General features: G+C 41.1%; 2 protein-coding genes across 6 annotated transcripts in view; both read left to right on the top strand.

Annotated features, from left to right (window-relative positions):
• Positions 1-203: 203 nt before the first annotated feature.
• On the top strand, positions 204-3,340 carry c18h3orf33 (c18h3orf33 homolog (H. sapiens)). Of its 4 annotated transcripts, none has more exons than XM_046389361.1 (5): positions 206-375; positions 752-811; positions 1,427-1,586; positions 2,504-2,565; positions 2,775-3,340. In XM_046389361.1, the coding sequence occupies exons 1-5, from the start codon at positions 232-234 to the stop codon at positions 3,030-3,032; spliced, it is 684 nt and encodes a 227-aa protein (XP_046245317.1). In that variant the 5' UTR covers positions 206-231; the 3' UTR covers positions 3,033-3,340. The 4 variants fall into 4 exon arrangements, with proteins under 4 accessions (XP_046245316.1, XP_046245317.1, XP_046245313.1 ...); XM_046389357.1 differs by having other exon boundaries at positions 2,504-2,664; XM_046389358.1 differs by having other exon boundaries at positions 208-375; positions 2,504-2,664; positions 2,778-3,340.
• A 1,653-nt stretch (positions 3,341-4,993) lies between these two features.
• The window catches only part of plch1 (phospholipase C, eta 1), a 56,224-nt gene continuing 49,486 nt past the window's right edge, over positions 4,994-11,731 (top strand). For both annotated transcript variants that reach the window (XM_046389353.1, XM_046389355.1), the window contains exon 1: positions 4,994-5,223. The gene's annotated coding sequence lies outside the window, so the exon portion shown is untranslated. The remainder of the gene's footprint in view (positions 5,224-11,731) is intronic.

The following is an 11,731-nucleotide window of genomic DNA, read 5'->3' as shown; positions in this document are numbered from 1 at the left end:
AAAACTTTTGGCCTCGGCTGTATTGCTGATCTAAAATGAGCTGCTGCTACTTAATAACTCTGACCTTCACTGTGCAAATATTGTATCTTTGCGGGGTTTTATAACATACAGTAACCTATATTTCAGGCGCACTTCTCAATGCCAGCCTGTTATACCCACACCACACCACAGGGCGGAGACTTTACACGACCGATACCCATGTAGGTCCCTCCCTAATAGGCGGGGCATCAGATGCAACGAGAAAATGTCAACAACATGCCGGAGTCTTTCAGGGAAACAGAAACTGAAGAGCAAAGAGCTCGAGGAAACCAGTCGCCTCCCAACATCGTGTCTGCGATATCTCAGTTCGCAGATGATAATTTAACACTTGTGCGGGTAGGAGTCTCCTTTGGATGACCTGCGATTGACTGACTGGTGATGCATGAATGTGCAATATGGTCACAGTGTGGCTACGCAATACTTTACATTTACATTTAATCCTTCAGTAGCCCATTTACTGGTAAAATAGAGGGTGTGTACTTGCAGGACCAGTTCCTTCCAATCTGTTCCTCTGTAGCATATGGTGTCATGTAAAAAATATGCCCCACAACGACCAGACATCCTAACAGGCATCGCTGTGTGTCCCCAGTGGGTATTTTTGATGCCCCTCTGTCACCCTTGTATCTGTCAAAGTCTTTCTCACTGGGCTAATGGTATCACTGTCATCCTGTCAACTGTAAACCCTTCAACTGGTCTCTTGTCTCTCACACAGAACATAAGCACCGGGCTGGCAGTTGCTGGTGTTGTTGTAATAGCAAGGAGTATCAGACTGGTAAGAGAGACAGGGACACATTTTGGACGCAGTGTGCACTTTCTGCTGTCCACTCAGTAAATAAAATAGCAAGTAGATTTGTGCGAGGCCACAAATGAGTGACACACTACTGAGATCTAAAAGTTGTGATCGTTCATTTTAAGTAGCTTAAAGCAGAAATACTGTGGTCTAAAAATACTCCAGTTAAAATCATGGGTTCAAAATGTTAGTTGATTAAATATGCTCTTTTTTTTACAATAGAGTATTATATTATTGTGTCATGAATACACACAAGAGCATTTTAATGTTGTAGTTCATAAACGCGGATCCAATTTTAACTACTTTGTATAGCACTGCATAATATCATATGTGTTTTAAGTAAGAAAAATCCCAGTAAATAGTAAAGTAAAATAGAGAAGTAAAAAGTGCTGTATATGCCCCTCCAAAATGGTGGAGTAGAAGTATAAAGTTGCATGAAATGGAAATTTTTAAGTAAAGTACAAGTATGTCAAAGTTTTACTTAAGTAAAACATTTGGGTAAATGTACTTAACTACATTCCACCAGTGCAGACTAAAACTTTCCCCAAATACGTCGTCAAATGTTGCCTTTCAGCTGTCTCACTTCCACTTCCTCAGGTCACCAAATTCCAATCTGTGTCTGAAATCCCTGCTCGTTTCATTGAGAGGAACGTCAGCCTTCGCGGGAAAGTTCATTCCATCACAGAGAGAGGGGTTGAAGTGGAACATGTCCCGATTTACCTGCCATTCGTCTCTCCCTTACTTTCAAAACACAAAGGTATGTTGGGACTGTCCTCAGAATGAATGTAAGTCATGTAAGTCTCCATACAGAAGAATGACCTCCTGAAAGCCTGAATCTTGTTACACCAAAAGTGTCATGGAGACCTTTTTTACTTTGTCAGACCCTTGACTTTGATCATCTTTCCGCGATTGAAAGTTAAGCACATTAGCCGTGTTATCAAATCACAGTAGTCATTGGGCAATAAAATTAAGTATCTTGTGCTTTTTGTAGAGTGCACCATCAGCAGCTTCAGCGTGAAGGACCCTCACGAGCAGCTATTTCATGTATTACCTTTGTCCCACTTGACCTCCAACATTTTAAATCTGGTTAGACTCATCGTTTGAGCTTTGTGCCTGTCGCACAAAGATTATTTACTGCTGTTTATTTCATAGATGTGATTGGTTGGAGTTAGCTATTCTACATATAATGTTGATATATAAAAACTTTTTTCAGCGCACCAACAGAAATTAGTCTGTATCAACGAGTATTGAAAACTAGGTTGCATGTGAGTTTGTCTGAATTGTCAATTTTGAAGGTTAAAGGAAAAGTGTAACTTCTTTTGTAAGACTAAAAAAAAATACTGGAGAAAAATGTTTATATTATTCAAAGGAAGGTAACAAAAAAGACTTTGATATCATATCAGCACCAGTATAAAAAATGTCAAATGACACCTTCCTGATTTGAAGTATTGTGCAGAGTGCGCATAACTACAACTTCACAGGTCAGCTAAAACCTTTTAATGTAAAGAAGCTTCTTCCGTAGCTGCTTGGATGAGAGGCGAAACGTCTTCTAGAAAAACTTCACGTCCGGTTGCTTAACGGAACTATTCAATCTTGACGATGACCTGGATGACTGAGAATCTCCATAGATATGTTTACTATAAATGGTAATTGGCCCCTTTTTGTTCTCTGTAGGTGTGGGCACATCCACAATGTTGGTGCATCTTGCAGGGGTGGAGGTGACTCCAGAGGGCAAGGTATGGCTGCAGAAGAACTTGGCTCCTGCCCAAACCGTATGGCTAAAACTGATCAGCCGAGAGGACGACACACTGCACTGTTTGGTTTCTCAAAGCAAGGCGAGGCATCTAATAACCGAGACTAAGGGTTGAAATTATAGCTCATTTGTCATAATTTTTTTATTGTCATTTCTGTGAAGTCATTTCCTTGTCTTCCCTCGTGTCTCCAGCAGGGGTCGATGTGGAGCTGCTGTATCAACGAAGAGGTCCTCAGGCTCGGTCTGGCCCGCACTGCGCCCATTGTCGGAGTCGTGCCCGACTCTCGGCTCTACTGGCGTCTCCACAAACGGCTCCACAGGGCAGAGGTCAGAGCTGAGAGGAAGGGGCGGGGACTGTGGAAGCAGGACAGCCTATGGGAGAGGGTCTCCAAGGCTGTCAGGGACAGCACTTTATTCAGACTGATGAGCAGGATCTTTAAAAGGACCTGATGCACTAAGTGACTGATTGTTCTGATGGTTGAAAATCAAAACATGTTCTGTTTTATTTATACTGTACACCTGTTATTGCCACCTGATATGCTCACACATCTAAAAGCAGTTTATAAGTCTCACTTCAGGCCATCCATCACTAATCTGACACACTGTGACAGATATGCTTCTCTGTGTTATGGAAACAGTTAAATGTCCCTAATAGTAAGAAAATAAGAACTCTGATTTCTACTTTCCTTGTTACACCTGAAGGTTCATGGTTTATACTCCTAATAAAAAAACTAAACCCTCAGCTTTCCTTTACCCCACTAAAACACAGCTAAGTACAGCCTCTTCTGTTGGTGTGCGAGTGTGTGTATGTATATGTGTGTGTGTTTGTGGGACGCCCCAATGAACACAAGACGGGGGCAGGGTATGTTAATGGTGGGGGGTCTCCGCTTGTCCCTCTATGAGATCACTGTTGCTATAGAAACCAAATGTGAAATACAAAGCGAAGCAAAGGCTAAACTCTATATTGGCTGCCCTGAAACCCCATGGGAGCCTTACATGTTGTGTGCATACGTGGTGGTCTTTAAGTACCTATAAAGAGGACCCTTGTAGTCATAATGTGACCAAAACATTAGTATATTTGAGCACTGGAATTCAACATAAAAGAGTGCAAGCCTTTAAGCGCTCACTGTGTTGTTATTGCTAATGTGATATCATTGTTAAAAATTAATGTAAAACACGCAACAATTGAAAAGATTTCCAACTGTTGTATTTTCCACAGCCCTGCTGTAGAATAATCCCCAAGTGTCCAGGATTGTGCTCACATGCCTATTATGACTGTTTGCAGAACAAGTTCACTGCCAAAATTAAATCTTGTGCCTCCATGTGCTATCATTGTTAGCCATGCTTCATCCTTGCAAGGCAGAGGAGGAGGAGGAGGAGGAGGAGGAGGGCCTGCAAATGAGGCCAGACTATGATGTGTGTCCTGTGGGGTGCAGGGTGAGGGGGTCTCAGTGTAGTGAGAGGTAGCACTGAAGCACTCCAATCCAAGGAGATTAGTACAAAGGGGAGGAGGGTCACAGGGGTAGAAAGGGATTTTGGGTCCCAGCACAAAGGCAGGAGAGGAGGAGTCACTGTGGAAGGGAAAGGGAGTGAAGGGGGGGGGGGGGGTTGATGAATCAGCTAGCCTCTCTTTTGTTGTGCAAATGTTACTAGAGACTGTTACGGCCGAAGAGGCTCGTGATTGGTGGGCCGGTTTAAATTGTAAGGTGCATTTCAGGCTGATGGCTGTTGCTGCTAGACTTTGAACTGTCACTGAGGGAGGAGTGGGAAGGAAACCACGGCAGAGACGGATAACTCGGGGGAAGGCAGGGTAAAGTTTGTCATGGTGGACACCACAGAGATTTGGTGTTGTTTACTGAAGAGGTTTAAACATGTGGGGCGTGTGTGTGTGATATTTAATGTGACTGCATCTTTTATCTAAACACACAATGATTTAATAATTGTGCATCCTGTGATCAGTATGTAACTATGGACTGTATACTGGATTGTATAATGTACATATTTTCTGATCAAAGATAAGTAAAAAATAAGTAGCAATTCAATGATTCAAAAGGGAGAGAACATCATGTACAAAATCAGAAATTTGTTGGAACTTCAGGAGAGGATTTGGGACCATTTTGGTCTTTGTTGTCTTTTAAATGCCACTGAGCAAAATTATGCCAAAGTTAAAGCAAAAAATATTTGTTATGTCAGGTATGATATAATTAAAATTTCACTCAATTAAAGGAAATTGAAAAAATAAGATATTATCTCGCTCTTAAAATGGTAATAAGGATATCATCTTTTGTTCCTGAATTTGAATGGAATAAATGAGTAAACTATCTTTTGGCTCAGTTTTGGAAAAGTGGTCCACTCCGAGTCCAGTCCAGATTTTCCCAAATCCACTGGTCCACACACCAGTAGTAGTTATTTGAAAAGGCACTGTGCTTGATGTATTGGTGGGTACTTGCCCACACCAGTGAAATTGTTGGGACATTCCCCTTTCCTTGTAACCACACTGCTGGGACTCTTACTGATAGCACATCTGTGCCCTGTGCCATGTACTCTGAACACATCAAGGACTACTGCAGGGGTGAAAACCGCAAGACTTTGTGATCAAGTTGACAACGTGGTTTCAAAATCTGAAACTGGAGTGACAGAAGTAAGTGAACCCACGATGCTTGATGTGATTCATGTTTTTTTTTTCCCTGGAAAAACAGTATGACTTTGAATCTCACGTGGTGCATTTTACCAACTTAAGTAAACCTGTTTCTCGTATCCCAAGGGTGAACTTCTGACAATGGCAATCCGCACTTGGTTCACTGTCACTTTAAATATGCTGTTGGTAGACTACTGTATACAGTAACCAAGCAGATGTGCACCTGTGAATCCTGTGTACGTGGACACATGCTCAGTAAAACAGAAACTAAAGACATTTTAACCCTTATCTTTTGTTTGCATGACTGCAGGTAAGTCACTGACAACTGACAGCCACAAACTGCCTGAGCTGATGTGATCACCTATTTTGATGCGTTTTGGCTTATCTCTTACAAGATTCAATCATTTATCTGTATGGCGATCTGATGAAACATATTTTGCTGTATGCATTTCACATTTTGGAGCTCCTTCCTCTTGTGCTTTGTCAACAAAGATTTGCAGCAGGGCAGCTTAACAAAGGCCTTTATTACACTCAGCCGGTAGCCATCCCAGAGAGAAAGAGATGGGGCACTCCCCCGTCCGAGAGCTGAGTCCTTGGGGATTTTTTGATTTGATTTGAGTGGTTGAGTGTAGTTGGCTCGGGCGTGAAAGACAAAGAGATTTAAAGAGACAGAGAGCTGGTGTGACACTGAAATGCACCCCGCAAGCTGTCCATCTCTGCTCCTGTCCGATCATCCTTACAGCATGTTGTCAGCGTGTCGTACAATGAGTATCTGTGTCAGCCGGAGCTGGTGAGGTTTATATGTAAATTGATAACATGCATGTGGGCCTCGGGTCCACATTCAGTCACTTTTAAGGGGCAGTTTAGCTTTTAATTGACATTTTCTCCAAAATGAGGCACATATATGCTTCTGCCTACTTTCACAATAAACACTTCCTGGTAAGTGACTGTAACACAGGTTAACTGTTGTACCACATGCATTGCAGAGGTGTATGTGTGTGTGTGTGTGTGTGTGTGTGATGGAATGCATCGGCCGTAAAGTGACTCCCTTGTTATTTTGTGACTTGAAGTATTGTGAACAGTGTATCAGCTTGCTGGTGTAGGGTTGTAGGAGTGGAAACATGACTCTTTGTGGGTGCTGCGATCCCTCATGCATAATTGACATTTCTTGGTGGAAAGCAAGGGAGGATGACTGAGGGTGAACACTTTGGGATTCAGTGAACCAAACTGTGTATGTACTGTATGTTTGTATGAAGTGAAAGACAGAAGTATTAAAGAAGTGAGTGATTTCTTGATTGAACATTTAGAAAAATCAGCAAGCTGCGACTTTCTGCTGCTGTATGTGAGAGGCCAGTCGTGCATTTGCTCATATCCATTTGCAAACACTAAAATGGGAAACCGTGTAAAAGCACTGGGCTCTGTTGGTATAGACTGACGAGCAGAAAATAAACACTTCTCCCTTGTCAGTGAAGACCTTAAGCAGATAACCTGAGTTCAAAGTGTGAGTAAAAGTAAAGGATAGGAACAGGAGGGAGAGTCTCTGCTTGAAATAGATCTGAGGGTTTGACTTGTGACCTTACCCACCCTTCAAATCCACGGTAAAGCAAGACGACCCCACCGGCGGAAGCAGCAGCACATGTGAAAGTTAAAATAAGATTGAGCTCTTAAAGTTTTCAAAACGTGCTGACTCTGGGGACAGAAAAGCATCTTTTGGAGTCATTTCAGGATGTGCTAGAAAATATTTTAAAAATATTTTGAATCTGTTCTCTCATGATATTAAATCTATACTAGCATGTGTTTGGACACAAAGCACTTTTGCAGAGGAGATTCCTCAGTTTGCGCCGTTTTTGTTTTTACGACTCCATGATGTTAGTACGGTGTCCGCTGACATGCTCAGATAGCTTCACTGCCACTCTGCAGCTCTGACCCCTCAGTAACCTCCCAGCCTCAAGGTTCGTTCTGACTCCTTATCAGGCCGAAGGCTCACTGAAACAGCACTGCAATTTAGATGTTACAACTTCCTCCTCTGTCCAGCCTAATGAAAACATAGCCAGCTTCTTAAATGTGAGAATTCGTAGTTTTCTCTAAGTATAAATATAAATTTAATATGTTTGAGTTTTGAACTGTTGGTCTGATAAAACAAGCAGTTTGAGGGGTTCACTGCAGATGTTAAACTGTGATCAGGAATTTTCACCGTTTTAAGATGTTTTATCAACTAAACATGAAGTGGATTATTCAAGAAGAAAGTATTCGGTAGTGAAAGTAATCAGTTTGAGTCGCAGCCCTAACCTTTTGAACGTGATGATGTTGGATGTAGATGATCTGGATTTGAATCTGAGGTGAAAATGTGATCTTCAAAGTACAGAAAATAGGATCTTAAGAACAGTATAACAATGTATAATAAACAGATACTGAGCTCAGCAAGAATACAAACTGTTGTGATGCACCTCGTGCCACAACTATTTCAAAAGCCTCCTGAGAGTGTTTGAAGAGAAAGGTAACACAGGTAACCATCCCTTTACAGCTGTTACTTCTGAGTATCAGTGAATAGCGAGCACTCAGGGTGCAGTCCGTCCAGCCATCAGCATACCAAGACTGTTTGCTCTCTGTTCTGATGAACTGCTTAACAAGCCATTACAAGCTACTCATTGACTCTGTACAACCAGCAAGGTGGTTTACAGGCTGAATGCCACCAGCCAAACTGACCTGTAGCATAAGCATCCAGACATTTACGAATGATTGATTTTTTAAAATTCTAAACATGATTAATAATCACTTAGCATTTATGGTAGCGGGTCACATAAAATAGACCAACCGTTGTATGTCTCATTAATCATGTCTGGAGTGACTGCTCTTTGGCACGTGTCAATATGGGGTGACAGATGCTGCTCCCTTTGTGTCTGTGTGTTGTGAGAGGACCATTGTTACATACATAAGCACATGTATGAGGGGTTATTCATGCCACGCAAACTAAAACACCCCCTTTAAAAGAGCATTATGGTTTATTACAAGTTGGCTCATGTGTTCATTGTGTTGACTGTAATTTTTATCGGATGTGATAACATTGGAGTGACGTATGAAGTCTGACGAGGCAAAGAAAGTGACCAGTTAGGCAAATAGACAAAGTGCCAACAAGCCAACAGTTTAGCAGATTAGCAGACAGATGATTTGATGTTAAATGGCGTGGTTAAATTATGAGTAAAGGTAGGTGTGAAAGGCTTTTTCAGTAAATTGTAGAAGCCTTTTACTTGGGTTTGTTAACCTGTTGATGAACATGGTACTTTCTTAGTATCTTTAGTTATTCCTGCTCAATTGTGTTGCATGTGAAGACCTGAAAAAATATGCTCAGCTTGTGTTTGATTTCCTGAGTTGTGCAAGTACTAATATAAAAAGTAATTAAAAGGTATAAATCAATAGATAAAAGTTAATAAAATAAAAAAAACAAGGATGAAAATAACGCAAAAATCAGTGATCAAAACTAAATTGAAACTAGCCAATAATATTACTCCAAATTAAAGCCAGATTAAAAAGATATCTCTTTAATTTCCTTTATTATAATGTCATTTTAACATTATAATAATAATTAATATTTTTTCCTTCCAGAAAGAAATTTTATTACAGTACCAAAAGCCTCCTCTTAAATTACATAATTTAAAGAATGTGATACAGGAACTGAGATCTTCTGTCATGCATGTATGGGGAAAAGTGAAGCTACTAAAATGCTTCAGCGACATGTTTCAGATTGTGTTACTTCTGTTTGATTTAAATATCTACCACAACAAAACTTGTCACTTGGGGGCATCCCCAACCTACTTCCTGCCAGGGCCTGAGAGGCTCAACAGGCACAGAAACATTTATTTTTAAGCTGTTTTCTGTGGCCTGATAGAAAGGAAAGAACAGACTGTATTCCCTTGAGGTTTGAGTCCTCCTATAGATGACAAAGCTACTAGTGTTACGCTCAGTTAGAAGAGGACAGGCAGAGTCATTTTACTAACAGAGCGTGCACTGACACATGTTGGTTTGTTCTGGTTTGGTTTATACACCCTCTGGCATGAAGCCCTGTAAAAACCACAATGTGCTGCTTTCATGCTTTGGTTTTTACATCAGTTAAACAAAAGGAAATTGATATGTTAACTAGTGAACTTCTGAGATGCTGCTAGGTGGATTTTGTTAGCTCATGACAGCGTCAGGCTACCTGCTTGTTTCAAGTATGCAACATTAACAACCTTCTGGCTTCTGGTGCAGCTTATAATTTACTGGACAGACGTAGAAAGGGGTAACAGTTATGTCATTCAAACTCTTGGCAAAAAACGATTTTCCAAAATGTCTAACTATACCTTTAATTTGGTAATACTGGGACAATCATTCTTGGCTGTCACTGGTGAACAAAAGCCCAGTGTATACATACACCATATAGACAAAAGTATTGGGACACAAGACCATTACACCAACACGGACTTTGGTGACATTGCATTATAAATCCATGGACATTGGTGGGGAGGTGTTTTTATTGCCCATTCATGCAGTGGAGCACTGAGGGGTCGGGCACTGGTGTTGGACGGGGGAGCCTGGAAGTGGTCTCTGTTCCAATCCTTCCTGGGGGGTGTTCGATGAGGTTGAGGTCAGGGCTCTGTATAGACCAGTCGAGTTTTTCTGCACTGGACTCATGTGGCTGCAGTCGTGCTGGGGTGGATGGTGACTTTCCCTGGGCTGTTGTTGTGGGGTTAGAAGCATAGTGTTGTCCAAAATGTCTTGGTATGCTGAAGCAGTAAGGTTCCCCTGAAACACAGCTCCATACCACACCTGAACTGTTTTATTTTTTTCACTTGTTTGTCATGCTAAACACAAACGCTAATGACCACAAATGTATGGATGAGATGGTAAATTCAGATGTGCCTGCAGCATTATAAGACGTGTTTGCTGTCTAGCTTTGCATTTGCAAATCGAACTTCTTGCTGTGGGACTTAAGTGTTTATGGTGGATTCATATAATCTGGCTGTATCACGATCTGATGTGCTGTTAAAGCTGCTCAAACAATGTCTCCAGTCATGTCCCTCTGCTCGGCTCCTATCTCTAATTTGGACTCTGTTATGAAAACAAACAGTAATTTAGAAACATTATTCTATAATTAAGCACTAACCCACAAGGGGCCGTGCTGTACAGTCAGTTCAGATGCAGGCACGAGGTGAAGCAGAGTTGCAGGAATATGGAGAAAAGCTTTATATCCTCACGTCCTGTGCTTATAATCCATCCAAAGGTTTTCAAACCCTCCATACTGAAAATGTTTCATTGTTAAGCAAAAATAATGACATAAAGTCAAAACTGTATTTGGCACCAGGGAGCTCAGATTATAAATGAACAGAAATATGTGCACTAAGCTCTTCTCAAAGATCTTTTCTACTTTTCTTAGTTGCTGTTTTTCTTTCACCTTTGTGTATTTTTCTGTGACTTGTAAAAAGGAAAGTTTTGGCGTCCATGTTTTATTTCTTTGCGAGACATTTCATTTCCTCCTTTTTGAATTTCTTAGAAAATGAAGTTCTTGCATCAGCGCCAACTTCGAGTCACCAGGATACAGCTTAATAATTAATCTGAATAAATAAAATATTACTGATAATCAAAAGTTTATTCTTACATAATTCAAATGAACATTTCTTATACAATCTGGAACTACCAGACGCAGAGCGGAGACTTTTTTGCGTGTTAAAATAAATTGATACTAAAATACATTTATGTTACAGTTATCCTTGTTGACTTGACTTCTGCACCACACACACACACACACACACACACACACACACACACACTGGTTCAACATGTCATTGGTCTCATATCAACAGAGTGAGGGGGTCTTTGTCCATATGGGCTGTCATAAATGTCTTTTAAAGTGAGGTGATGGCACGGTCACAGGGAAGTACTTTCACCTCAAAGACACTTGACCCATGAGCTCTACTTGTTTTGACCAGACAGTCACCTCTACTCAGGTCCAGCCGGCACCGGGCGCCAATAACTGTCCAGAGGCTCCAGGTCTTTCCAGATATATATTTATACACATGTCCTGTGTGTCTCCGGGAGAGAATGTGTGTGTTTGTAGTGGGAAGCCGTAAATCGCAGAAAGACAGATGAGCAACAGGTGGGGAAACACTAAGCAGTGAAAATGTCACCCGGAGAGGTAGGAATGACAAGTGATCAGGAAGAAGTAGTGGAAAATTGGGAATCCGGGAATAACGGCAAGAAGAAATAGAAAGAAGATAAATGAGAACACATGGAGAGATGTAAAAGGTCAAAGCGGACAGAAAGGTGAACTATAAAAACTAAATGGATGAGACCTGGTTGAGACGTAACGACAGAGAGGAATCCGCCTGTGTAACTAGCTTTAATAGCTATGTGTTGAATTTGATCATGATAACAAGAACATTTCTCAAACAGATCCTAACCACATACTACACAGAGAGGTGGACGAGGCCACGCTGCCACAATAAGACATTTAAAAATGAAAGTAAAACTGCTTTTT

The sequence above is a fragment of the Scatophagus argus genome, chromosome 5, assembly GCF_020382885.2.
Source record: "Scatophagus argus isolate fScaArg1 chromosome 5, fScaArg1.pri, whole genome shotgun sequence".
Lineage (NCBI taxonomy): Eukaryota > Metazoa > Chordata > Actinopteri > Scatophagidae > Scatophagus > Scatophagus argus.
Note: the sequence above shows the minus strand (reverse complement) of the source record. Positions and strands in the feature narration are given on the sequence as shown.

What these genes read in the sequence shown, in the direction of transcription:
- c18h3orf33 (XM_046389357.1), top strand. Translation starts at nt 232, where the DNA reads ATGCAACGAGAAAATGTCAACAACATGCCGGAGTCTTTCAGGGAAACA. An exon ending in ATAATTTAACACTTGTGCGG is followed by an intron (nt 376 to 751) that starts GTAGGAGTCTCC and finishes TCTCTCACACAG; the next exon opens with AACATAAGCACCGGGCTGGC. An exon ending in GTTTGGTTTCTCAAAGCAAG is followed by an intron (nt 2,665 to 2,774) that starts GCGAGGCATCTA and finishes TCGTGTCTCCAG; the next exon opens with CAGGGGTCGATGTGGAGCTG.